This window comes from Ictalurus punctatus, chromosome 27 (assembly GCF_001660625.3).
Source record: "Ictalurus punctatus breed USDA103 chromosome 27, Coco_2.0, whole genome shotgun sequence".
NCBI classification, from domain to species: Eukaryota; Metazoa; Chordata; class Actinopteri; order Siluriformes; family Ictaluridae; genus Ictalurus; species Ictalurus punctatus.
In genome coordinates, this window is record NC_030442.2 from 880109 (window position 1) to 907759 (window position 27651).

Below are 27651 nucleotides of genomic sequence, written 5' to 3' on the forward strand. Positions count from 1 at the left end.
ACAGTATAATAAAGTGCTTCCTTTATCAAATAATGTGAAGAGCGTCCGCCTACATCTAAAGAAAAACTGTCATTTTCTGACAATTATTCGACCCATTTCTTTCCATGTCTGTCAGGACTACTTAAGGCTGCACTGTAATATGGAATCAAAGCTGAGGGACCTATATATCAGTATGTTCTTCTTTTTTTTTTTAAATTAAGTGGAAAAGAATACGAATGTGATTATCTCTAGTGTTTTCAGGATGGAAAAAGACTGTAAAGAACTTGTTTTGAGTGTTAATTTTCAAGTATTTTTTTCTTTGTTTGTTCTGCAGTAGCTACTGCTATATATATATATATATATAAAGAAATGTAGACAGAGATAGAACAGTTACTGATTAATATATTCGAAGCACAGCAATCCAAAATCATAGGCAATAAAAGATGCAGTGCTACATCTTTAGCTGCTGGATGTCAGGCTCTAAGAACATATTTGGTCATGACAGGAAGTGAGGCATTCTACCTGACTGCACGCTGTGATCGGACCACACAGGAGACCATAATGCTGTTGCCATGGCAGTAAGGTAAGGCTTTTGAAAAACCAGACTATAATATTAGGAATGGAGCTATGGCGAGAGGAATGATAACATTACCGTGTTAGCACTTGTCTTCTTAGTTACAGTTTTATAAGGTCAATAGTTTGACGTGAATTCACTATGTACACAATTATTACTGTAAATACCATACACTGTACCATATGCACATCCACAATATGCTTCTCATGAATCAAATGAAATAACTTCAAACACAAAGAAATGCTGCTTAGAAATTACACAAGAGGTTGGAATGAAAGCATGCAAGATGACTAGATATGAAGATGTTTGGTTGAGATGATCCCTGTAAAAGCAATGATGAGCAATGTAATGCGCAAAGTGACCAGGGTAGGCATCAGGTTCCACAACTGTGCCTTCAGCCTCAAGATATCCAGACATTCACCAGACATTCACCAGACATTCACCAGACATTCACATTCACTGGCCCTTATTCTTGAAGTACACAAAATCCATACTGAGTAAGCCAAGCTGTCTTGGCAATGCATTGGCCTATTGTGTTCTTTGAGCCATGTCGTGGATGAATATGAAGCTGAACCACGGAAGAGTGCCCAGTGCTACACTTGACATACTCTAAGTTTCCTTGGTCAGTGAGGCTGATAAATACAACGGCGCTTAAGAGTTGGTGAACACTTTAGTATTTTCTATACTTCTGGATAAATATGACTTAAAACATCATCAGATTTTCACACAAGTCCTAAAAGTAGACAACGAGAACCAAATTAAACAAATGAGACAAAAATGTTATACTTTGTCATTTATTTATTTAGGAAATGATCCAATATTGCACATATGTCAGGGGTAAAAGTATGTGCACCTTTGCTTTCAGTATGTGGTGTGAGCCGCTTGTGCAGTAATAACTGCACTCTCATAGATCCCTGTTCTTTAAATAAAACAGGACACTCACTCAGACCTGTTTGTAATCAGATTGATTGAAAACACCTGACTCTAATTTCACCTTCAAATTAACTGCTAATCTTAGAGGTGCACATACTTTTACCCCTCACAGATATGTAATACTGGATCATTCTCCTCAGTAAATAAATGACCAAGTGTAGCATTTTTGTCTCATTTGTTGAACTGGGTTCTCGTTTTCTACTTTTATGACTTGTGTGAAAATCTGATGATGTTTTAGGTCAGATTTTTGTAGAAATATAGAAAATTCTAAAGGGTTCACAAACTTTCATGGTCTGCACCTTCAATATCTACTTTTATTATAAAGCTGCCGTAAATCCCAGAAGTTCCGTTTCAGAAGACTTGACGTTTAAAAGAAGATGCCACCATGACCACATGGCTCCACTGCAATTTTCTGAAGCATATACTTCCACTATGAATGGTAATGAGGCATCTGGATGTTTTAGAATGAGGGCACGGGTAAAATTGCTTCTTCAAGATGCAGAAAGCAGTCTTTGCTTATTTGTTACATGTCAAGGGTCTTGAATTGCCCAAAAGGTGAGCGTGAAATCTATAAAGTATCAGCTGAAATTGGATCAGTAACGCAAAACCCAGTTCCTTACATGTTTTATGGTTGCAATGCTAAGGATATAGCTGGGTGAGGGGTAGGCTTGTGAGACTGTGTGCAGTATACAGTTGTCCCATCATGCCCCTTAACTATAACCGATATATATATATATAAGGGCAGGAGATATGTGTACACCCATTTAGCAGTACATCATTTCTACAGGGTGTCCGAAAAGCCAGGACCCAGTGGGAATATTGTGAGCAAATAAGTGGATCCGAATGGCCAGCTACAGCAGCAGCTAAAAGGTGCCACAAATCTCACCCAGTTAAAACAGATAGCCATGAATATATTTGCAGCACAGAGATTATGTATTCAAAATAACATGGAATAATAGATGCAATGCTACACCTTTAGCTGCTGGGTGTCAGGCTCTGAGACAATGGTCATACTGGCTTTTTCAATGAACATATGTTAGGGGATGTTGGACATATTTGGCCCAAAAACAGGAAGTACGGCATTCTATCTGACTGTTACCCTGGGGACTGAGGACGGTCCAAAGTGCTATAGTGCATTTTTATGTATAACACCTATCATACATGGAAGGTAAACGGCGCTGTGTGATCAGCCCATACAGGAGACCATAATGCTGTCGTTGCCATGGCAGTAAGATAAGATGGCTGGCTTTTGAAAGACCTGACTATAATAACAGGAATGGCGGTATGGCAAGAGGAACGAGAATATTAGTGTGTTAGCACTCGTCTTCTTTTAAAGCATTTGAATGGTTCAAGCAATGGGATTAACAATTTAAAATAAACAAATAGAAAAAAAACCTTTATATTGGAGGTCATTAAGGATGGTGTATTAAACATCGAGTTCTTGTGATTTCTTAGTTTTAACCCAAACAGCTATGTTAACCTATGCTGTAATTGAAAGCTTTTGCACATTGTTGTGTTTAACACAACAATGATTAACAAGGATTCACTGCTATTGTATTATAAACTTGTCCAAACAACCTTGACTCGCCGAACAGACTTCATTTCACACAATACATTGTTACCCAGAGAGGACGGGTTCCTCTCAAGGTTTCTTCCTCTTAACATCTTAGGAAGTTTTTCCTCACCGCCGTCTCGCTCAATAGGGATAAATTCACATACTTAAAATCTCCATCCTGTGTTTATATGTTTCTGTAAAGCTGCTTTGAGACAATGACCATTATTAAAAGCACTACACAGATAAAATTGAATTGAATTGAATTGTGTGATGAAGACAGTAAAGTGGGACAAACTGGATATTAGCTGTGATCTACAAGCAGTTACACACTGGTGCGGACACAATAGTATCACTTGCTAGGGAATGCTTCTTTTGGCCAAAAATTGGAGAGGATGCTTAAAACAAAGAACACCCAAAAGAATAACCAAGACACCGATTCAGAGCAATGAAACATCTTCCCCTTTTGGAATGATTGCAATTGACTACTTGCACCTTGAAAGGAGTAAGGTAGGAGTCAAATATATATTAGCAATTATAGACCACTTCACCAAATATGCATAGGCTTATGCAACATCAAATAAATCTGGCCAAACAGCAGCTCATAAGATCTTTGATAAGTTAAAACCTCGCTTAGGATATCCATCCAAAATTCATCATGAACAAAGCAGAGAATTTGAAAACAAACTGTTGGGGAAGTTGCAAAGTTATAGTGGAATCCAGCACTCAAAAACTACCCCAACATCTGCAAGCAGATCCAGTCTGGTGAAGGTTTCAACAGAACTGTGTTAAGCATATTGAGAACTCTAGAGGAGATGCAAAAACCAAACCTCAATAAAGTTGTCCATGTTTACAATCCACTGGATACTCTCCATATTTCCTTTTGTTTGGATGAGAACCTGATGATCAATCTGATGTTTTCAAAAAAGAGAGCCAGTGAGACTCACGTTTCCCAATAAGGATATGCTAAAAAATGGAAAGCATCAATGCAGGAAGCATACGACTTTGTGACAAAGAACCTGAAAAAACAGCCGCAAGAGGACAAAAATACTACAACCAAAACACATGGAGCTCAGTCCATAAACCTGGAGATCACATATTAGACAGGAACCTATCAGAAAGAGGAGGACCTGGTAATATACAAGCCTACTGGGAGAACAAGGTCCATGTGGTGAAGGATAGGAGAGGAGAAAATAGCCCTGTTATGTAATTCAGCCCTTGAATGGAGATGGACAAGAACGAGTTCTACACAAGAATATTCTTACCCTGCCCACAAAACCCAGTGGCAGAGCTCCATCGCTGGATCTACCACCCAATGTCCACCCCTTGAGCCCAGATGGATTCGCTTCCCCGCCTCGCCAAATGTTGGCTTCAACTAAAGCGGCACACCGCCACCGAGGTAGTCAAGCGGCTGTTCATGATCCATTTTCTAAGGGCTCTGTGAGTATGTGACTCAGTATGTGAGTCCATGTGGAGTCCAAATCTGCAGATGAACCTAGAGAACAAGTTGAGTTAGAGGAACCAGTTTCTGAAATGAAAAGTGAACAAGCAAATGAATTTGAGGATGAAGCAGAGCTAATCAGATGTTCTGTTGGGGTACGGCAACCTAAAGTAATTTACACCTCTAATGAACTGGGTAAGCCAATTTACAGGGCAGTGAAATATTATGTGATGAACAGAGACTGTTCAGGAAATAAAACATCAACTGAAACAGACAGTGTTTCATTCAGTGTTCAGAAAAAAGGTTCATATGTGATAAAGACTTGAAACAAGTGAAAGAAGCAACGACTGCGATCTGTTCAAATCAAAGAAAACAACACAAGGGTACACATCTTGAGAAAAGAGTTTATTGTCAGAAGTGGAGATGGTCGACAAAAGCCTTCTGTAATAGAGAAACGTCTACAACTCGTAGCATTAATAGTGTAAAAAGAAAAAGTTACATTAAGCTTGGTGTGACTGTAAAGATCACCATTATAGCATTATAGCAACTATGTCCTCGACGCCATGACCGGTGTCTCAGAACTGTTGGGCAAATGTGAATGTGTGGCCGAGATCACTGAGCGTCAGACTGACAGTGCTGTTCAAGGGTGTGGCTGATTCACTGCAAATTAGCCCGCTTAAGGTCCAGATACTAGAACAGTCAGGAACACTATGGAGGAGGTAGACATATCATTGTCTACAATTCTACATTCAAGAGACTCCTTCATGAGTGTAAATACAGACGATGAACCTCAAGAAGCATACCACTGCAAACACTCAAGAACAGAAAGGCCACATTAGACTTGCTATAAAACCTCTCAAAAAAAAAGCCTGCCCAGTTCTGACGCATGATTAACTTGTACCAGCGTGATGGGAAGAGAAGAGTACAGAGAAGGAAAGGACGGGCTTGTGTTCCAAAGCATACCACATCATCTGTAAAACATGTGGAGGAAGTGTTATAGCATGGAGATGTATGGCTGCCAGTGGAAGTGGGTCACTGGCGCTTATCAGTGACTTTTGATGGAAGTAACAGGATGAATTCTGAAGTGTATAGAGCTATACTTTCTGCTCAAATGCTGCAAAACAGATAGGACAGATAGATAATGACCCAAAAAACATACCTTAAAAGTAACCCCAGAGCTTCTTAAGGCAATGAAATTAAATGTTCTTAAATGTCCAATGACCTCAACCTAACTGAGCAAGTTTTACACTTACTGAAGTCTGAAAGCAGAAAGACCCACAAACTCGCAGCAACTGAAGGCGGCTGCAGTGAAGGTCTGGCAAAGCATCTCAAGGGAGGAAACGCAGCATTTGTTGATGTCCATGGGTTCCAGATTTCAGGCAGTCATTGACTGCAAAGGATTTGCATCCAAGTATTAAAAATAATCCTAATACTTGATTAAGTTAGCCTGTTCAATTACGTTTGAGCCTGTGAAAATGGTGGGACTCTGCAAAAAAAATAATTAATGCAATACTTTTGTTAAAACCTTGAAATAAATGTAAAGTCTACACATATCAAATCCATTGCTGTGGTGTAGCGAGGCAAAATGACAAAAATCACCGTCCAAATACCTACGGACCTGGCTGTTTAACTTAACGTTAAGGCACTTTAAGGAGCAGAGAAACCCACTGCTGGATAGGTTGGCAAAACTAAGCTGTGGCACTTGAAAAATAAAATAAAAATGGTCTTCTCTGGTCTGGTAAATAAACAGCAGGATGACTTTTTCAGGATTTATTAACTGAAACAAAAGTTTGTGGTAGTGTTACGTGCAGGTTAGAACTAGCCAGTGTGTAACTGTGTAGCTTTAGTAGATGTGTAGATATGGCCAGAAGATACATACTGTACAGGAAGATATTTATTATTCAGTAAATCCACTGGTAAAGGAAGAAACAACATTAAACATAAAACCTCTACACATCTGTCTCTGACAAATGCCGGTCAGGAACTCCAGAATCCTTCAGTCATAAATATGGCGTCACATCAAACAGATCAATAAAATATTTCTTGCACTTCATTGCGCCAGGTCTGTACATTATAATGTGTATTCTATGGTCATTTACTGCATGTCCCATCATCATAAAATAAAATAATCCACAAAGGCTTAGTCTCACACTGAAAACCAACATTTTCTGAATCACACTGAATACATATACGAAATAAGCATTTCATGACTAAATCATATTTTGTGTGACTCAATATGAAAATGTTTGGTCAATAGATTGAAGTGAATTTACTATGTACACAATTATTAAATATCATATACTGTACCATATGCACATCCACAATATGCTTCTCATGCATCACATGAAATAACTTCAAACATACCATTCTTTATAGTAGGACATTTTTATATTTTACTATATTCAGTGCACAGGAACCAGTATATTATTTACATATCATGACTAGGCTGGGATGGTTCTTTTATTTGAGGTTAAGTGATTTAACACAGTCATGTGAAAAGTGGGGTTAAATGTTATACTCGTGTGCATAAAGCAGTGTTATAAATAAAACTGTAAATAAATTAGAATGTATCTTCGATCGCAGCTCCAGCAGAAGCAGATTGTCCGAGGTGTGATGAATGCATTGTGTGTATGCTTTCACTTTCTCTTGCAGCTGTAAAGGAATGCATACATGGAAAATATATTGAATATCACAGATGATGTATGACAGTTTAATTTATATTATATATATATATATATATAATATTAGAGATGCACCGATACTAAATTTCTCAGCCGATATCGATGAGCGATTACTCAGAGTGGTATCGGCCGATACCGATACCGATAGTTCTGTCTTTTATACCTTCTTATAAATGAATAATAATTAATTCCACAATTCTGAAAGAAATGCAAATTCTTTAACTGGTCTCATCAACACAAAACACATGACTCTAATGAACATGAACACATGAACTCCATTCTGAAGATGAAAGTAAGATTATTAACTTATTGAATGTTATTAATTCATATCAACACTGACTGAATGATAAAATCCTCCTGTTAGTCTCACATTCACTCTCCACACACACAAGCATTTCTACTCCATCACTGACATCACACTGGTCATATATAATATCCACTTTTTATATCTTAACATTCACTGGATATCAAATATACGACTCTACTAATATATTTTTCTGTGTAATATATACTTCATCACCTCATCCCCATTTACATCTTTTAACGGTGTGAAATATGATCAGTGCAGAGATTACAGAGATCACACACTGCAGGTTTGTCCTCATTCCACACAAGAGACGCCGTCTTTACACACAGCACCACAGCATGTGTTTTCCCGCCCTCATTTGATTGACAGGATATGATCAGCCCTGATCATATGTTTTTAAACGATCAGATGTTTTTAAACTATCGACCGATGGCCCATAGCGGGAAAAATTTCCTTTATCGGACCATACATTGGTGCATCTCTAATATATATATATATATATGACATGATATGATACACTTGAAGAAAACCACAAGAAAAATTCACGTTTTCAATCATTTATGCAACAGACATATTAATAGACCTCATATTCCTGTGGGAAAAGTAAGTACACCCTTGGCCTCAGAAGCTCATATTACCCCCTTTAGCAGAAAAACTACTTATAGGCATTTTGCATAATTATCCACAAGACTAGCTGGAATTTTTGACCTCTCTTCCATGCAACAATCTTTCAGATGTTCTTTCAAGATGTTTGAGGGTTTTCTTGCTTGTACTGACCCCTTTCAAATCCCCTCACAACATTTCAATGGGGTTCAAATGCTTTGACTCGGCCATTCCGTAACCCTCCATTTCTTCTTCTTGAGCCGTTCCTTGGTGGATTTGCTCGTGTGCTTAGGATCATTATCCTGGTGAAAGGTCCACTTTCGGTTCAACTTGAACTTTTGGACAGATGGCCTCACATTATCTTCAAGCACTATTTGACCTCAAAATGTGAAGGATCTGGAGAGGTTCTGTATGGAGGAACGCTCTCAGATCCCTCGCCATGTATTCTCCAACCTCATCAGGCGTTATAGGAGAAGACTCAGAGCTGTTATCTTGGCAAAGGGAGCTAGCACAAAGTACTGACTAAAAGCGTAGCGATAATTGCTGCACGGCTATATATATATATTTTTTTTTCATAAACATGTGTTATGTTTGCAGTTGTTTGATATCCATGAGTGCAGAGTATTTTTTTGAATTTTTTTAACAAAAGTTCAAAAGGTTAAACAATACAGACTATTTTTCACAGCCTTCTTAGCTCATATTTACCCAGGGTGCCAATATTAGTGGAGCGCATTGTAGATGTGGAGAAATGACTGCTACCTGCATGACGTATGGTTGAATTGCCTCCTCCTGGCTGCACACAGACATGGAGCATATCTCCGTGTGGATGTCACCTCTTTGGGAATACATTCACATTTTTCAATGTCAATTTCACAATCCTCTGCCTTTGTGTTGGAAGGAGTTTTTGCTGAAACAAGAACGGTAACAGACTGTTAATCATTACACTCAGTCCCTTCAACCCTGTACACCTCTTCTGATTTAAAAAAAAAAACAAAGCAAAATTGTTAAATGTATTTTTAAAAGACTAGAAGGTAATTACAGAATCGGGTTGATTACTGCTCCACTGCAACACAAATATTTGCTAGTAGAGTATTCTGAAAAGTTGACCTGTAGACATGTCCACTAGGCTCCCAATGCAGAGCTTAGTGCATTCCATTAAAATGACAATGCATTAGAAAGCACAGCAGTGAAGATCCTGCCTTACACCCCCAGAATGAGTTTTATGAAAATTACAACCCCGATTCCAAAAAAAGTTGGGACAGTATTGAAAATGCTAATAAAAACATAGAGGAGTGATTTTGAAAATGATAATAATCCAAAACTTTGGATGCCCAAAATCCAAAGATAAATCGGTAGGATTTTGGGCGTTTCACCTTCTACAGTGTTAAATATAATTAAAAGATTCAAGGAATCTGGTTAAATCTCGGTGCGTAAAGGGCGAGGTTGAAAACCACTTCTGAATGCGCGTGATCTCCGATCCCTCAGACGTCACCGTCTTAAAAACTGCCATGAGTCTGTAACGGAGATCCTGACATGGGCTCGGGAATACTTTGGTAAGCTTTTGTCGGTCGACACCATTCGCCGCTGCATCCAAAAGCCAGCGTCTGTCATGGTGTGGGGGCGTGTCAGTGCACATGGTATGGGGGCGTGTCAGTGCACATGGTATGGGGGCGTGTCAGTGCACATGGTATGGGGAAGTGTCAGTGCACATGGCATGGGTAACTTGCACATCTGTGAGGGCAGCATTAATGCAGAAAGATATGTACACATCTTGGAGGAACATACGCTGACATCCAGAGTAGAACAAGGCCAAACCACATTCTGCCCGGATTACAAGCGCATGGTTGCGTAAGCAGAGAGTGCGGGTGCGCGCATGGCCTTCTGCAGTCCTGACCCGTCTCCCATTGTGTGGCACATTATGAAGAGCAAAATCAGGCAACGAAGGAACTGTACAGCTGTGCAGCTGAAGAAATGCATGATGGATGAATGGGGGAAAATTCCACTTGCTAAACTTAACCAACTGGTGTCTTCACTCCAGTCGTAAACAGTTGACTGTCCCAACATTTTTGGAGTGCGTCACAGTCAAATAACGTGTTAATAATGTGTTTTCAATATAGTACAACGTGCACTGAATTTTCAAATGACTCTTTTTGGGTTTTTTTTTTTTTTTTTTTGCATCTTCCATACTGTCCCAACTTTTTTGGAACTGGGGTTGTAATCTAAAAATATTCTAAGATAATTGACAGGAATTGTGGCCATGGAAAACTTGATTTAATCCACGAACTAGCCTGTCGATATGGTTGTGACAATCCACGTTCTGAGATGTACTGAATCATGTCCAACGACAGCGTTCCAAACAAAATTACATTCAAATAAGATCGCAAAATATGTTTTAGAGTTGGCAAAATAAGCTTACACAGACTAAAGCAATATTAAACCAAAAGGCAACAACAACGCAATGTTAAAATGCTCACAAAAGAACTGTTGCTTGAAAATCACACAGGAAGCTGGAATGAAAGCATGCAAGATATCTGGATCTGAAGATGATTGGTCCAGATGCTCCCTGTAAAGCTTCATTATGAGAAAAGCGATCAGCGAAGTCAACAAGTTCCACAAGGTCGCCTTCAGCCTCCAAGCTGACCAGACAGAACATTCACTGTTGCTTGGAGTCACACATAATCCATATAGAGTAAGCCAAAATGATGCTACTTCCAAAGTCTCAGCTCCAGTGGGATATGGACCTCCAGTGATTTATGGCACATGCATCAATGGATGTCCACCATGAATGAATTTTTACTATAACAGTGATGTGAAGGCCAGGGTACCTTGAATTGAGAATGGTGTGCATACTACTAGTTCACTGTAACCTTCTCTAGGAAAAGAAAGTTTATTGCAGGTTTAGTTGAGTGTGCTCTGACCACTCTGTCCATTTCTGAGGAGGCTGTTTGACCTTGACTAAAACTGATTGCTTAATTGTATTTCCTGAGGACTGTCTTGGCAGTGCAGTGGCGTATTGTGGTGTTCTTTGAGTCAGGTCTGTAGGTGAATATGAAAGGGGCGGGCATTGACATACTCCAAGTTTCCTTGGTCACTCAGGCTGATAAATAGATGTTCTGCACCTTCAGTACCTACATTGTTACATGGCTATTGTAAATCCCAGAAACTCATTATTCTCTGAATTCTCAACTCAAGTTTCTTTTCATTTTTTTTTTTAAAAAGAAGATGCCACTATGACCACATGGCTCCACTGCAATTTTCTGAATCATACACAATGGAATTAATAAGGACAAGGGCGAACAGATGGACACAACACTTTCTATTTTCCACAAGAGGAAATTGTGCCTTTGTTTTCTCAAAACTGGCTCTCGGCATAGAAATGTGCACCATCACCACAATAAAGAGTCCTTTCTTCACATTGCATTTCTTCTCTTTTCAGGATATCCTTAACCTCAAAAACATTCTTCTTGCTCAAATGGATCGGTTGGAAAATGCCGATGTGCTTGATCTGTGCAGAGACAGACCTGAATCAACTGTGGCTGAGAGACATGGTTATTTTTATTTGGCAGTTCATAAGAGGTTCATGCCACCTGGGCTCCATTCTTCATCTACACATTATTGAGCTGGATTGGCTTGTTTGATGATTTGACATGATCCTGTATTTGGCCTGATCCTGTATTTAGTTGCTGTTGGACACTGAATGTGCTGAAACTGCTCAGCAGAAGGCGTTTTCAAGATAAACAAGGTTAAACTGAGCATTTTAATTTAGTGCTAGGAAAACGTTTATGTCCGATAACTCAATCCAGCTTCATTAATTAACTTCTAAGGTTTGTTTGAGGAATCAATCTACTGTAGAATGATCACAACCAGTAAACATGCCATCTTATTTTGGATTTGTTAAGTGGCACATGAAGAATGGGGTACTGCTTCCTGCGGCTAATCTGCATGAAGTCAGGTAGTACCATGGCCCAGGTGAGCCCAGGTGAGAGATATAAAGAGAGATAAGAGAATAACACAATGCATTATGAGGCCCTTGCATTTTTCTTCATACTTTTCAGGTAGTGCTTCAAGAACTAGGTCCTGTTCCATTCAGGGGGCTTAGACAGCATCCCTTCAAATAACTGATTCATGATTTAAGATGACTGATCATTGTGCATGGTTTTGGGGAGGTTCAGCAGATTTCAGCAGTTCTTTTATGGTGTCTGAAATTCTCTGTAGTCGTTGGGTGTGATCCCTCAAAAGTTCCCATAACACAGAGAGCGCAAACTGGAATTTCCCCAGTACTGTTGGATCCAAATTTCTGCAATGAAGCCTTCTATTCTATATATAAGTATTTACAAAGAGAGAGAATTATTCCAAAGTTGGCCCACAAAAGGCCATGGACAAATAAAGGCACAGGGATAGTGCAAAGCCAAGAATCAGCAAAACGCCCAAGCACGAAAGTACCAATATGAAACATAATTGCTGAGGAAACAGCTCAGAACTTCCTGCGACCTCTGGTGAATGCATCAGAGATGCATATAGCAGTTAACTGGTTTGACATCATGCTTGGGGGTCCTGCTATAGTTTCATATTTACAAAGGGCTCTAATTGCTCTCAAGATTAAAACGACATGAATGTAATCATTCATTCATTTAGCTTCAGTAATCGCGTTATCCTAGTCAGGGCTGCGGTGGATCCAGAGCCCTGGATGAGATGCCAGTCCATTCACACACGTGTGTACACACACATTCACACCTAGGGGCAATTTAGCAGAGCCAGTCGGCCTACTTGTATGTTTTTGGATAGCGGGAGAAAACTGAAGAAACCAGCGGAAACCAACAGAGGACGTGCACAACAGAAACCCGAGCCCAGGATAGAACCGGGGACGCAGGAGCGGTCAGGCAGCAATGCTGCCCTCTGTGCCCCCATGCCACCCAGGGACATAATGTTTTTATAAAATCTAAAACCGAGTACAAGTCTTTCTAAAGCAAGCTATAATATGAATGTCCTTTAACCAACATCTAGTGGATTTCCTGCTGACTTCCTGCCAAATATAACTAAACTGCAATAGAAAGTGAGCTGCATGCTTTTCTGACCTTGATTGCTGGAGGGATAAGGTACACACCGATCCTCCACACAGTCCCATATGAGCCCTCGGTCACATAGTCTTCTGGAGTCTTCTGACTGGCGAATGGGAAAACACCTGTGGTTGGATTTTAAGTGTGTACACACACACACACACACACACGCACACAGAAATGAGTCCAATGATGAAGCTTGGCACACCACACATCTGACACTGTGCAGACGATAAGGGGCTGGTTTGTGGATGTTCACAGCCTTAATTGATCTAGGAGACGTTTAGAAGATCTCTTCCAGAAACAGACTGTCTTAATGAAATCACTATCTCCATTTACTATTACTTTGTCATGTGGAGCTGTCAGATTAAGAAGTGTATCTGAAATGATTGTCCGGCCCATCGTCAGACCACGGACCTGTGTAAAAATTTCTAGCATCTCTTGGTGAACATTTAGAATAAATATCAATCTCAAACTCACTAGACAGAATATGATGCCACTGACGTAAGGCACAGTGTTAATTTGAGATAATGAAGCCGATACTGACCCGCTCTTCCTGTGTGGCAGAGCTTGTCTGCGAATCATCTGCGGTTCCTGGCATTTACACGCCGTGTGGTTAGCTACGCTGATCAGCATCGGCTCGGGCCCATACTTAAACGGCACCACACTCAGAAGCTAAAAGGAACAGATCCAACAACAATTATCTTACTAATAACCAACGGCAACAACATTATAATGCTTTTAACTATTAAAAAATACCTCCTAAAGGATTACCACCTGTAAAACGGCGTACGCAGATTAAACAAATAAGATTAAGATTAAAATGCCAAGCTGGTCATTACATATGATAGGATTTTTCAAACTGCTAAAACTTTCAGACAGCTGAACTACGCCTAAATATGCCGGTCACAAATGATTTGGTCCATTCACAGAGTATTAAGAGTATTAACAGAGCCCAGTATTTTTAAGAATAACTGTGAATTAAGTTATGGCCAGTTACGTCTCAACTAGACTTGGTGTTGAACTTTATAAATCTTTATACACCGTGGATAAAAAAAATAAAAAAAAAGGTCTACACACGATTTTGTGATTAAACCAAGATAAATCATGTCCGATCTTTTTCTACCTTTAATGTAATATAGCAACCAAAATAATTTGAGTGAAAAACAAACAGACCCATTTCAGGGGAAAAAAGGAAAAAGACTCATAATAACCTGGCTGCACACCATTTTATAACGAGCAACGCGACTGTGCTCAGAATTAACCAATCCCATTCCGACTCGGGCTCAAAAGTAATTATCATACTGTTGTCATCAATGCCATGATTTTCATTAACCCCAAATAAAGCTCGCCTGTTTCTGTAGGACTTTCCAGACATCCTGTTGGTTTCATCCAACTGCTAACGCCTTCACATGTAAAGAGCTTACCAAGCATGTACGGGATCTCACTGTCGAAAGGTGTCAGTGAGGACAGTGGTACAAAATCATTTCCAAAACATTACCATGGAACACTGAAGGCCATGTGGAGTTTATTATAGCACAAGTGGGAAAAATGGAGCTCCACAGTAACATTACCAAGAACAGAACTTCCCTCCAGAATTGACAAGATATACGAGATGAAAACTTATCAGTGAGGCTGCTGAGAGTCCTACAGCAACGCTAAAGGAGCTGCAGAAATATCTGGCAAGTACTGTTCACTTCCTGCATGCGACAACAGTCTCTTCTAATCTTCATTTCTGGGCTAGTGGGCAGGGTGGCTAGTCAGAATGGGGGGAAAACACATCAAAGTCTATTTAAATAACCCCAAAGCATGTGGCGAAATGTGGTGGTGGTGGCAGCATCATGCTATGAAGCTGCTGCTCTTAAGCTGAGAATGGGGCTTTAGTCAAAATAGAAGGAATCAAGGATAGCTCCAAATACCAATCTATTTCAGCACAAAAAACTTCAGGCTTCTGTTAGACAGCCAAAGATGAAGAGGAGAAAAAAGAAAAAAAAAAAACTATTTTCCAGCATGATAATGACCCAAAGCACAAATCCAAGTCAACAAAGCAATGGCTTCAACATTCTGAAAAGGCCCAATCAGGGACCAGATCTAAATCCTATTGAAACCCTGTGGAATCACTTAGGAGAAGGCTGTGCACAGGAGACTTCCTAACAACTTGACAGACCTGGAGCATTTCTGCAAGGAAGAGTAGAATAAATCTGCCAAATTAAGATTTGCATACGAGATCAAGTCAGGCGAAACTACCGAGTGTTGTACTACAAGCAGGAGGCGCTTTAACAAAGATGCATTAAGGCGTGTGCTTTTCTTTTTTTTCATTGAAACATTTCTATTTGTTTCCCAGTTTCATTCTGTTGGATGCCGCATTAAAGGTGGAAAAACGAAGATTTGACATGATTGATCGTGTTTCCTTTTGTTCAGATAAAAAAATCTTGCATTTTCCAACGGTAGACTTTTAAATATCCACTAGATACGGTTGATAACTGAGGTGGTGGTCAGTTCAGCATAGCTAACTTGATTAGAGAACATAAGAACAGAATAGATAAACAGGACATTTTCACATTAGTTGTCAATTGCAGGCATATTCATTCGCAAACAATACGCAACGTTGTGAAGTAAATACTCAGGTAGGTCTTTACCAGATCACCTGCTTACTCTTGAGTAATTTCCTTGAAGACTATTTTACGTTTACTCAAATGAATTAATAATGGAGTATTACACTCAAGTCTGTGTGTTCTGTACCCTTTCCATAACTGACTTAGGCTGCACCCTGTACAATGTACAGTTGGTTAAAACGACAACAAAAAAGAGTGAAAGTGTTGAGAGAAAGAGAGATCAGTACTATTTTATCAACATAGGTGGTGCTGGTGTTGCGGCACGTGACCCCCTCTTTGTTGCAGCAGCCACTACATCTGAACACGGAGACACATGGTGGCTTGAAGAACATGTCGTTGCTAGTGCCGAGCTCCTGAGCCACATCCACACACGTCTCCCGGGGCATGCACTGCGTTTTCTGCCACTCTTCATCAATGGCTAGAACAAAGCACAGTATACATTAATGATATGGATTCTTTCAACAAAGCTTCAATCTCTAGGGAACAGAGGTTTTTTTTTTTTTTTTCCATATACTGTTAAACCGTAAACTTTTGAATATAGCCTTTTAAAAATAATTTTCCGAATTTGTTGTTCAAATGATTATTACCCACTGTACAGGTACACTACACTATTTTAATGATAATAAAATACATCGATTTTTCTTTTCCTCTCCTCTTGATCATTACTGGTTTCCTTTTGGCCATCCAGTGAAAGTCCAGCTTTATAAAGTGCTCAGACATTGCTGACTCATGCTATTTTTATCATCACTTTGGGGTGTTCTAGATCTTGTTGACCTCACAATGCCATTTCTTTTCCATCATGTAACTCAGTATGTACTGTATAAACAGCCTTATCTATAGTTTGGTTTGTATGGTGCTTCATCCATTTCGTAATGTCAGACAGTGTACACAAAGATGTTTACAAACCTAATCTTTGAGATTGATATAAAGATAGATAGAGAGATAGATAGATAGATAGAGAGAGATATTACATAATACAGTTTTATATATATATATATATAAATAACTTATAATAATTTATTGTATTAATTGCTGATTCAATTCACCACTGCACTATTCACACTTTTTTTTTTTTTCAGTCCTTCAGTTAGTCTATTGACTCCCTTCCCAGTTCATACATCATCCAAATGTTTTTTTCATTTCCTTTTAATTTGTAACGAGGTACACCACATGTAATTAGAGACAAATGTTTCATTGTTTGATCTGTGTTTATGTGTGTGGCCTCATTTGTGTGTGTGTGTGTGTGTGTGTGTGTGTGTGTTTATATATCTGTACTGCTACCTTTGAGTACCTCCAGGCTGTAAGAGTTGGCAGCAAAGCGTGTAAATCTGTGCGATCCCACTGAGGGCGAACGGAATTCTGGGAAGGAGGCCGAGTCAACATGTTTCAGCTTTAGACGACACCTCCACAGCTTCCAGTCTGGGAAGTCAGTCAACATGAGCAGCTCATCCAGGCTTGCAGCTGACCTGATGTCTTTCTCCCACTTCTCCTGGTTTATTTCCTGCAGGATGATGATTATAGTAAGGCATTAACACGAATGAGGTGGCACAAGGACTGGGAACGTAAGCGAAAAGAAAAATGGCCTATTATGTTATCAAAATTATTAGATTTTATAAGACCGCACTCATTCTCACCACAAGAGAGCAGCAGAGGCAAGTGTAATTTCTTAACCCTAGTTGGACGATCTTAAAAAAAGACAAGAACTCCAGTTATGTTGCTTCACGACTTTTGGCAGCAGTCTTGAGAACAGAGTGAAAGTTCTTTCGGGATGCACGGATTTTATTAGATTTTTTTCCCCTCAACAGATCAAAAAGGGCATGTTATGTGTGTTCAAAAAGAAGAGCGAGCACAATATCACTACCCATGTAGGTTTATTTATGAATACATAAATAAAAAATGATAGCCTTTATTGTGACCTTTGCAAATATGGTGCAGTAAAATATATACATAATATAGTTATATAGTGATCTTACTGCAGGGATATGATGTCACATTGCATCTTTTTAAATATTTGAATAAAATAATAACAATATTATGTCATGTAAGCATGGACAGCCTGAAGATCAGTGAGATTACTGTGGATGGTTCCGTATAGAAACCGTAAAGATGGCTGTAGCTGTTCTTCCTTGGATAGCTTTAGGACTGCAACCGCTGTCCAAACAGTTTTGCGCTCGAGTTTCCTTAACTGAACAGTTTATAACGTCAACAGTACAGACTTCAAGTTAAAACTATAATGAATTCAGAAATGACTCTGATGTTCAGATTCATAAGTTGCTCATCAGCTCATAAGTTCCTGTTTACACAATTGCACTTTTTGAGTATACAGTTATAGAAGGGAAATTAGGACCCAGATGAGGACGGGTTCCCTTTTGAGTCTGGTTCCTCTCAAGGTTTCTTCCTCACATCGTCTCAGGGAGTTATGTCACAGTCGTCTCTGGCTCGTTAGGACTACATTTATAAATGTAAAATTTATAGTGGAATTTACAGTGCTGTGAACAAGTATTTGCTCCTCTCCTGATGACTTCTGTTTTTGTGTATACCGTTTTTAAACGACATTATTTGTTGAAGCAAAAAAGTTAACCAATATTAACTTGGCCTGTGTGAACATATATTGTTACTAATTCTTCAAATCTATGAAACTGCACTGATAACGGGGTTCAACTGGACTTGACACAATCAGACCTGATTACTGCCAGACCTGTTCAATCAAATCAACACAAATAGAATTTTTTTATTCCTCCAAGAGCACAGCGACGACTCATCCAGGAAGTCACAAAAGAGCCAAGGACAACATCAAAGGACCTACAGGCCTCTCTTACATCAATAAAGGTCACTGTTCATGACTCCACGATCAGAAAGACACTGGGGGAAAACGGCTCCATGGAAGAGTGGTGAGGTGAAAACCACTGCTAACCCAGAAGAACATTAAGACTCGTCTGAATTTCACCAAAACACACCTTGATGATCCTCAAACTTTTTGGGAGAATGTTCTGTGGACTGATGAGTGGAAAGTGGAACGGTTTGGAAGACAGGTGTCCCGTTACATCTGGCGTAAACCAAACACCGAATTACACAAAAAGATCATCATACCTACGGTCGAGCATGGTGGAGGAAGTGTGAGAGTGAAAATCTCACTGAATTGAACTGAAATTGAATATTGTACGTGCAACGATAATCTTTATTTTCTTTCAGTGTGCCCAGTGTTCCTGGGAGTGGCTCAGGATCCACCACAGCCCTGGCCAGGACAAATGAGGGAGTCTGCATTCAGAAGCAAGACAAGCTACACTTGGTAAGTATAACCACAAAAGACTGGGAAAAAAACAACAAAAACCAAAACAAAACTGTAGCTCATTTAAAGAATGCTAATGCTACCCAGTTTGGGTTTGCAAACATCTAAAACAGCACATATATAGTAAATACACCACTGATAATACAATAAACCGCTGACAGATGATGTAAATAACATTGATTATCTCATTACAGTGGCACCTGTGTGATGGGCTATATTAGCTAGAAAGTGAACAGTAAGCTCTTGAAGTCGATGTGTTGGAAGCAGGAAAAATGGGCAAGCGTAAGGATCTGAGCAAGTTTGACAAGGGCCAAATTGTGACGGCTAGATGACCGGGTCAGACGTCTCCAAAACGGCAGGTCTTGTCGTGTGTTCCCAGTATGCAGTGGTTAGAACCCACCAAAAGTGGTCCAAGGAAGGATAACTGGTGAACTGGGGAGCATGGGTTTGCCCATCTGGTCTGATCCATCCCACAGGAGAGCTACTATAGACCAAATTGCTGAAAAAGTTAATGATAGAAAGGTGTCGGAACACACAGTACAGCACATCTACCCGCGTACGGGACTGCGCAACCGCAGGCTGCTCAAAGTGGCCATGCAGACCCCTGTCCACCATCAAAAGTGCCTACAATAGGCCCATGAGCATCCCAGCTGGACCATGGAGCAATGAAAGTTGGCCTGGTCTGATGAATCATGTTCTGTTTTACATCATGTGGAGGGCAGGGTGTGTGAATCGCCTTCCAGGGAAAGAGATGGCACCAGGATGCACTGTGGGAACAAGATGAGCTGGTGGAGGCAGTGTGATGCTCTGGGAAATTCTATTAATTTCTGCTGTAAAATCTTGGGTCCTGGATTTTATGTGACTGCTACTTTGACACGTACCATCTACCTAGACATTGTTGCAGACAAAGTGCACCCCTTCTTGGCAATGGCCTCGTTCAGCAGGATAATGCGCCTTGCCACACTGCAAAGAATATTCAGGAATGGTTCGAAGAACGTTGTTACCTTGGCCTCAAAATTTCCCAAATCTCAGTCCAAATCTCGGCATCTGTGCTGGACAAACAAGTCCGATCCACGGAGGCCCCACCTCGCAACTTACAGGACTTAAAGTTTCTCCTGCTGACATCTTGGTACCACAGCACACCTTCAGAAGTTTTGTGAAGTCCATGCCTCCATGGGTCACCAACCAGCCATAATGTTCTTATAGGCTTCAGTATATACAGCCTCAGCACTTCCTGACTGGTCCTTTAAAAAACTGCAGCCACTGTTACTTTCAGTAAAGGATTAAAACTTTTAGGGAGTCAACCTATAATGCAGCAGGTACAAGCAGCAGATGTTTCTGCATTTACATACTTTATCATCAGTCACAAATTAGATTTGCTCAGAACAGTTGTCTCTGTCTTTTTCCTATACAAACCAGCATCTGGAACAAGACAAACACACAGATCATCCTTTGAGAGCAGCCCACCCGAAACAGCTGGGACAAGGATGCATGCTGGAATATGACTCCATTAGCTCAGTGTTTGGAACACATTTCCCCTTGGACCTGTTTAGATGTGCAGGAAAAACTAATGGACTAATTCACCGACCAGCAGTTAGGAAATTAGCCAACAATTCAGTATGAATAGAGATTGCCTTTGCTTTCGCAAAATCCCAGATGACATCAACTACTGACAAATGGAGATAACCAAGAGCTGGCAAACAACAAGTAGCACCACTTTTTAAGCTTGTGGAGTTCATTCCAAATCAGACATTAATGATTTCAGCTTCAAATCAACTCACTAACGTCTTAGTGAAGGTTTGAGGAGCTTAAACAGACACGCTAAATCATTCTGAAATGGAGTAAAGCATGTGGGAACAGCGCTGTGGCCATCTGGGATCTTGAATATAAAAAAGCTCCCAAAAAAGTATCATTGATAAAGGCTGATCACAGGCTCATGTTTAATCCAAGAAGCACAGCTTATAGTAAGGGGATAAGTGTAGAAGGGTGGGTGGGCTGACTGTAAAACATGGGGTCAGAAACATAGCAACCATATTGTCACTTTACAACACAACAAAATGTTAGAGAAACTCTTACTAAAGAAGGAGCAGATAGCAAAGACAGAATTATAAAGGTCAACAACAAGAATAAACCTCAGCCTAAAGCCACACTATACTTCCAATTAAGTCTTAAAATGTGAGTGCCCTAGTGGCATGCCAGACACAAAACCCAACACAATGACTGCCAAAGCCAAACCTCTTCGAGCGCCATCAGCTCTGTCCTAAATACCAGCGAGACCTCAGTTGAGTCGGTCACCACCACCACAACAAGCAGGCCAAGCCCTCCCTCCATCATCAGTCAACACCATATCCTGCAAATTAAACAGCTTCAAAGCAAATAACAATACTGGCCTGGCTTTCAGCGTGTTTGCAACATGCTGGGTGGATCTGACTTGGACAAGAACAGCAAGCACGGAATCTTGTCATACATCTGTGAGATGGGAAAGTCACAAGCGAAGCAGCTGAGTTTCACAGGGATGGGAGGAATAGAAGAGAAGAAAAAAATAGACAAAGAAAGATAAACTAAAGGAAGAAACCGATTAAAAGTAAAAAAGAAAAGGGAGTTATCCCTATAATTAAAACTGACTTGGAGACCTGGCATTATCACATGGGAGTGTTTAAAATATTTCTGCTAGCACTCAAAGGCAAACGCCTTTAGCTACCACTACAGTTTTTAACACACCTACATCATTTTCCTTTAGACTCCATTTCAGTTCCTCATTAGGTCAAGATAACGATGCTAAGTGATCATAGAAGCCCAAGTAAAGTAAACATTACAGACTTCAGGTAGCAGAACTTGTCCAGAATACACTGCAATCTAAGGGATATTCCAGTGATCTGTTAACAGAGAGTTTGGACAAATCCAGATTTTTTCATTCCAGAAACAAGTTCAGCTATTTTATCCAGGTTTTATCAGTTTATCTAGGTCAGTTACTATGGCAACTTTAACTGTGAGGCTAACCTGTTTGGTGGTGGGTTTAGCTGAACTATATTGAACTAGGTTTTAAGTCCCAGCGATTGGCTCAGCTTACACTTCACAGCAGTCAGGAGGCTGACGCATGACGCATGTTTGACAGCTTTACATTGATTGAGGCCCAACAATCATTTATTTATTAATCATTCAGCACTAAACTTTTTTTTATTGCGTGCCTGTAGACTCTAAAAGGTTGGGGGGGGTTTGTTTACAGTGCAGTGGTTAGAAGATACTAAATATGCTCGGTGGTTTCTTTTTCAGAAAAATACATTCCGAAGTATCACATGGTCGACGGTCAAATAAAAACTTGTGTAAAGGCTAAGGGCAGTGACTTATAACTATTTTTCAGGATTTTCAAATGTAAAGGGAGGACATCTGAGAATGGAAAATCTTTGTGCAGCTGCTAATAATGGTGTAGTAGTAATAATAATATTAATAATAATAATAATAATTAAGTGATTTTAAGGTAACGGAGGCACCAAGCAAAAGTGGGCATCAGAATGACTCAGGCAGGTCCGATCCACATCTGCTCCAAGTAGACTCTCCACTGGTGTCCCACAAAGCTCAGTGCTTGGTTAAGTGGGCATCAGAATGACTCAGGCAGGTCCGATCCACATCTGCTCCAAGTAGACTCTCCACTGGTGTCCCACAAAGCTCAGTGCTTGGTTATCTCCTGTTCTCCCTCTATTCCTGTTCTCTTGGTGAGGTCATATCCTTGCATGGGCTTACATACCATGACTGTGGTAAATGGTCTGCACTTATATTGTGCTTTTTTACCCTCAGCGGCTCCAAAGCGGTTTACACTGGTTCTCATTCACCCATCAGTGGTAGCAGAGCTGCCAGGCAAGGCGCTAGCTAGCCATCTTGCAACTTGGGGTTCAGTGTCTTGTTGGCGGAATTGAACCGCCAACCCTACGATTAGTGGACAACTCTCTCTACCACCTGAGCCACACAGACTATGCTGATGACATTCAACTCATCCTCTCCTTTCATCATTCAGACACTCACGTTTTCTCTGGGATCTCAGACATCTCATGGATAACAGCAATCAGAAACTAAATCTCAGCAAGACAGAGCTGTTATAATTCGCTGGATGGGAAATCCATTCCAAGATTTTGTGATCTCCCTGGGCAACTCTCAGATCTCACCATTTGTCAGTGCACACAAACTTGTGGTAATCCTGGGCAACCAACAGTCCTTCTCACCTTACAGCACATAACAGAGTCACTCATGCAAGATTTTCCTTTACAATATCAGGAGTATCCAACCATTTCTATCCACAGAGACCACTCAGGTGCTTGTTCAGTCCCTTCTCATTTTTAAAACTGGACTAATGATACTTGCTCCTGGTAGGTTTGTCCCTACACCCCATCCAACATCTGCAACTAATCCAGAATGCAGTTGCACAACTAGTTTTCAACCTCCCCAAGTGTTCCCCACACTGGCTCATTGTTATCATCCCTCCACAGGCTTCCTGTAGCTTCTTTTAGATTTAAAACACTGATGCGTGCCTACAAAGACAAAAATGGACCAGCACCCAACTACCTTAAAGCACTTATCACACACCACATTGTGCACCATGCTCCCTCAGTGCATCTAGCACTGCTCAACTAGACCCACCGTCTCTCAGGGTACAAGGAAAACATGCATCAAGACCTGTCTCTGTTCTGGCACCCAGGTGGTGGAATGAAATTCCTCTGGCTGTCTGAACGGCTGAGTCACTGGCTGTGTTCAAACAAAGACTAATGACGTGACGCTTCACCAAGCATTTAGTTTGTTTGTTTGCTTTTTTAAATCCTTGTCTTGTGTTATTTTTCTTACTGTACTATCCTCCCAACAGAGTTTTTAGACTGATGGTACTCTTATTCCCTGACCTAGTGAACTATAGACTACGAAGCACTTCTATCAGTTGGTCTGGATGAAGGCATTGGCTAAAAGCTATAAACGTGAATGAGACACATTCTGCCATATCCTACCAGGAACCAGAGAATTTGGGCCAGGGAAGGGCAATATTAATGCGACAGCATTCCAGACTGTTGTGTTTGTTGATGGCCCACATATAGTATGAGTGCCATATAGTGTAGCTGAGGTCATTCACCTTTATGCACACATAAGTAGGGCCCATATACGATAATTCTCATTGCTAGTCTCTTTTGGTGATCTGGAGATCAAACATTTTCTGTTCTTCAGATGGACTTTGTCTATCTAATCAATGACAAGCAACTAGAACGAGTTAAAACATGAAGTTCAAAAGGCCAGCAGTAACTCTTATCTCTGAAGCAGCCCGCAGTCTCCTCCTCTTAATCCTGTAATGGAAATGCAGATTTGTCAGTGTAGACTACTTAAAGCCACTGGGCCATCAAGACAAAAATATTGTGGGAGGCTCTGAGAGGCAGTGTGTCAATAAATGTGGAAGGATGGCAGTTACATTTTGCCCAATTAGAAGGTAAAGGTTTTCAATTGTTTTAAAAGCAGCCTGCTGTGGGTTAACTCAGTTAACCCTAGGACACTAATCATGACGCAGCCTCAAAACAATTCAAGTCGAGAGTAACCCTGTCATAAATTGAGAGTCGAGGACATGCGGTCATCCAGCAGACAGTCTATGCGGCTCGTTTGAAGACGTTTTAGACATACCTTTGTTCAACTGTGTTTGATACAGCAGACGTGTTTCCCATCAAGGCACCAACAGGACAGCTTCTAGACTAACCAGGAGTAATGATATTCTTTTTCTTTGTCTTTAAATGTGAAACATGGTCACTGTGCTGAACGTGTATCTCTCATATATAGACATTATCCACTCTATAGTCCCCCTTATCCTCTCCCAACCTTTATATATATATATATATATATATATATATCTTACAATAGAAACGGTTCCGTACATCGTAGACACACTGTCTGCACATGTACTGTCCCTTTGTTTGTGGAAAGTTATCATTTAATTCAGATTATTTGCTCTGCAACAAGATCTTGATGGCCACAAGATGGCCCAATTTAAACTGGCCAATTTAAACTGGCCAATTTAAACTGGCCCAATTTGGTGTAAAAACCAGGACTGCTCCTCCACTGAAAATGTTCACAGAGCAAGCACAGAGCAGTGTGATTCCTGCCCAGTTGGGCCTCTAATAGAGCTTGCTGCAATAATACCCCTATGGAGCTAAACAGGGCAATGAGTGTGCTGCCCCATGACTGTGAAACATTTGAAAGGCTAATCAGTGTCTCAATGGAACATCGGTCAAATCGAAACATTCTTTTTAAATCTTTGGGGTCTCTCAAAAGACATATGGAGTTGTGAATAAAGTAATCGTGAAGATTAAACAGCCAGTACACACCGTGGGCCCCGCTCGCCCCTACAGATGAGCCACCAGTGTTAGTCTGCAGATGTAGACCCCACTATTCCATGCTATAGTTGTGATAAATGTTTTTGTTCATCTCCCACACCCATCATAAATCTGTTTTTCAGTGCTCCATTAACGACAGATTATTTTCACATTTAACATGGTTAGGGTCAACATATACTCTGTATTAATCTCGATCATGGAAATTCGAATCTGCTGCAGGTGTTGATGAGTAATATGAGGAATTTGTATGCATTCCAAGTGAAGAAGATATGGTTGCATTTCATCTGGTGCTTTCATTATCTGAAATACCATCCCTAACCATAACCTTACCATTTGTTGGATGAGGTCAATCATCCATATTGTTCCAAATTTGCTAATGTCAGAGAGCGTCCCGAAACCACTGGAACTAAGGTTCTATGACGGGCTCAGAGGAATATTACTAAAACATATAGTCTTGCATTTACTTTATTCCTCGACACCATTATTAGTATTAAACACTTAATTAGGCTATTTACATCCTTTACCATGCACACAAAATGATTAGAATCTCCAGCCTACAGTAGATGAATGAGGGATTGGAAATACCGACTCAGAGCCTCTGCAGACCACATGTGGATGAAATGAATGAAATCTCTCTATCCTCTGTCTGAGTAGCAGTGGATTAGACTGACAGATGTGAAGGAGTAAAACGCATGCTCTGTTCACTACGATTCGGGTATTATTAAACAATCCTACAGGAACTCGGGGCCTGAAATGCATTGAATCCACTGCACGGATGAAGATACACGAGTGGATGGGTCTTTGTAATTAAATCAACGTGTATGGCTAATTAATGATGGGTCACAGCAAATTCTAAAGACTCTGAACTTCCAGTAAAATGCTATAAGATCTGGTCCGGTACCATGTTAGCTCATTTTCTGTTACCCACAGAGGTACAGCACTGCAGGATAAGCAGAAATTGTGTTGCCTCTGTATTATATACCAACTACCCAGAAGTTCTGTGTGATCCCTTCGATGTAAATAAGTGAAATAAAAATATTAAGTAAAAGGTGTTAGTGTGCAGGTCGACACTTTCATGGTGACATCTGATCGTAAGGTATTACCACGCACTAGTAATGTTTATGTATACGTCACTTTTCAGTCTGAGCTCAATACATATAGATATCACTAATATACTCATGTTAAATCTATGAGAATTACTACTAATTATGAAAAGTATATCTAATAAGATAAAATACCCCCCAGCTGATTTGGCCATGTTATGGGCCAGTATTAGTGTACACATGAATGAAGTAAGGTGCTATGGTAGTAGCTGTCTGGAGGCAAGAGTATGAATTACAAACATTACTCACTCTGATTGAAGCCAGGACATCCGTCGCTAACATCAGTAGTCTGACATACGCAAGCAGCAGCACGTGAAACCAAATGGAAAGCAGAGTCCACATGTTGTACGTCTCCTGGTCTCTGGGGTACAATCTACAGACGGCTTACTATGAAGAGCCAGTCCCCTTACACATAAAGGAAACACGGAATGCTCCTTGAGGAGTTTTCCAAGACCGCACACACCCACAAACACACACACATACACACACACACACACACACTCTCTCTCTCTCAGACTCAAGGTCACGCTTACTCTGTTTTACAAATACACACGGACAAGTCAGATGGTTCCACTGTTCAGAAGAGGAGAGTTGTCACAGAGAGGGCAGACACCTCAAGAGCCAAATGGAGTTTCCTCTCTTAAAAAAGCTGAAGTAAAAAAAACAAGCCACGCACATCTGGGAGTGTTTTGAATCGTCCTCTGTCGGAGGAGAAATCCCTTCCTTTCCTCTTTTGCTTCAGTGATTCAACAGGAATGCAGCCTGGATATGGCATGGGTGTTTGGAAATGGCACCTCCGTCCTTCTACGCATATCCCCGTTGCACAGTGAGGAAACGCTCATGCGTGTGTGCAGGAGATGGAACGGTCCAGTTTGGAGTTCAGATCTTCCAGCCACGTGCACGCCGGTGGCAGACAGGCAGGCTGGCATATCCGCCCCGTCCCATTCAAGCTGCTGCTGCGCAAAGCTCCTCATTCACTCCTCATGCACACACACACACACACACACACACAGCAACATGTGGTTTTAAATGTGAACCAGACCACCACGCAGGCTGAGCAGAGAGAGGGAGGGGATGGGGTGATGGGGTGGAAGAGAGACGAGAGGCTGGAGTCTGTATCCCTTCCTAAACACAGCAGTGCTACGCAATAAGAGGCAGGGCGAG

At 40.6% G+C, this 27651-nt stretch overlaps 1 protein-coding gene across 3 annotated transcripts; it reads right to left on the reverse strand.

Annotated features, from left to right (window-relative positions):
* Positions 1 to 6234: 6234 nt before the first annotated feature.
* On the reverse strand, positions 6235 to 27615 carry vegfd (vascular endothelial growth factor D). Of its 3 annotated transcripts, XM_047151497.2 has the most exons (8): positions 27021 to 27615; positions 26737 to 26892; positions 17024 to 17243; positions 15970 to 16160; positions 13675 to 13802; positions 13146 to 13252; positions 8827 to 8977; positions 6235 to 7131 (listed from the first exon to the last, which is right to left on the reverse strand). In XM_047151497.2, the coding sequence occupies exons 2-8, from the start codon at positions 26827 to 26829 to the stop codon at positions 7116 to 7118; spliced, it is 906 nt and encodes a 301-aa protein (XP_047007453.1). In that variant the 5' UTR covers positions 26830 to 26892; positions 27021 to 27615; the 3' UTR covers positions 6235 to 7115. The 3 variants fall into 3 exon arrangements, with proteins under 3 accessions (XP_047007453.1, XP_017314631.1, XP_017314630.1); XM_017459142.3 differs by having other exon boundaries at positions 8830 to 8977; positions 26737 to 27615; XM_017459141.3 differs by having other exon boundaries at positions 26737 to 27615.
* Positions 27616 to 27651: the final 36 nt, after the last annotated feature.

What these genes read in the sequence shown, in the direction of transcription:
- vegfd (XM_047151497.2), bottom strand. Translation starts at nt 26,829, where the DNA reads ATGTGGACTCTGCTTTCCATTTGGTTTCACGTGCTGCTGCTTGCGTAT. An exon ending in ATGTCCTGGCTTCAATCAGA is followed by an intron (nt 17,244 to 26,736) that starts GTGAGTAATGTT and finishes ATCATCCTGCAG; the next exon opens with GAAATAAACCAGGAGAAGTG. An exon ending in TTATCCCTCCAGCAATCAAG is followed by an intron (nt 8,978 to 13,145) that starts GTCAGAAAAGCA and finishes TTCTTGTTTCAG; the next exon opens with CAAAAACTCCTTCCAACACA.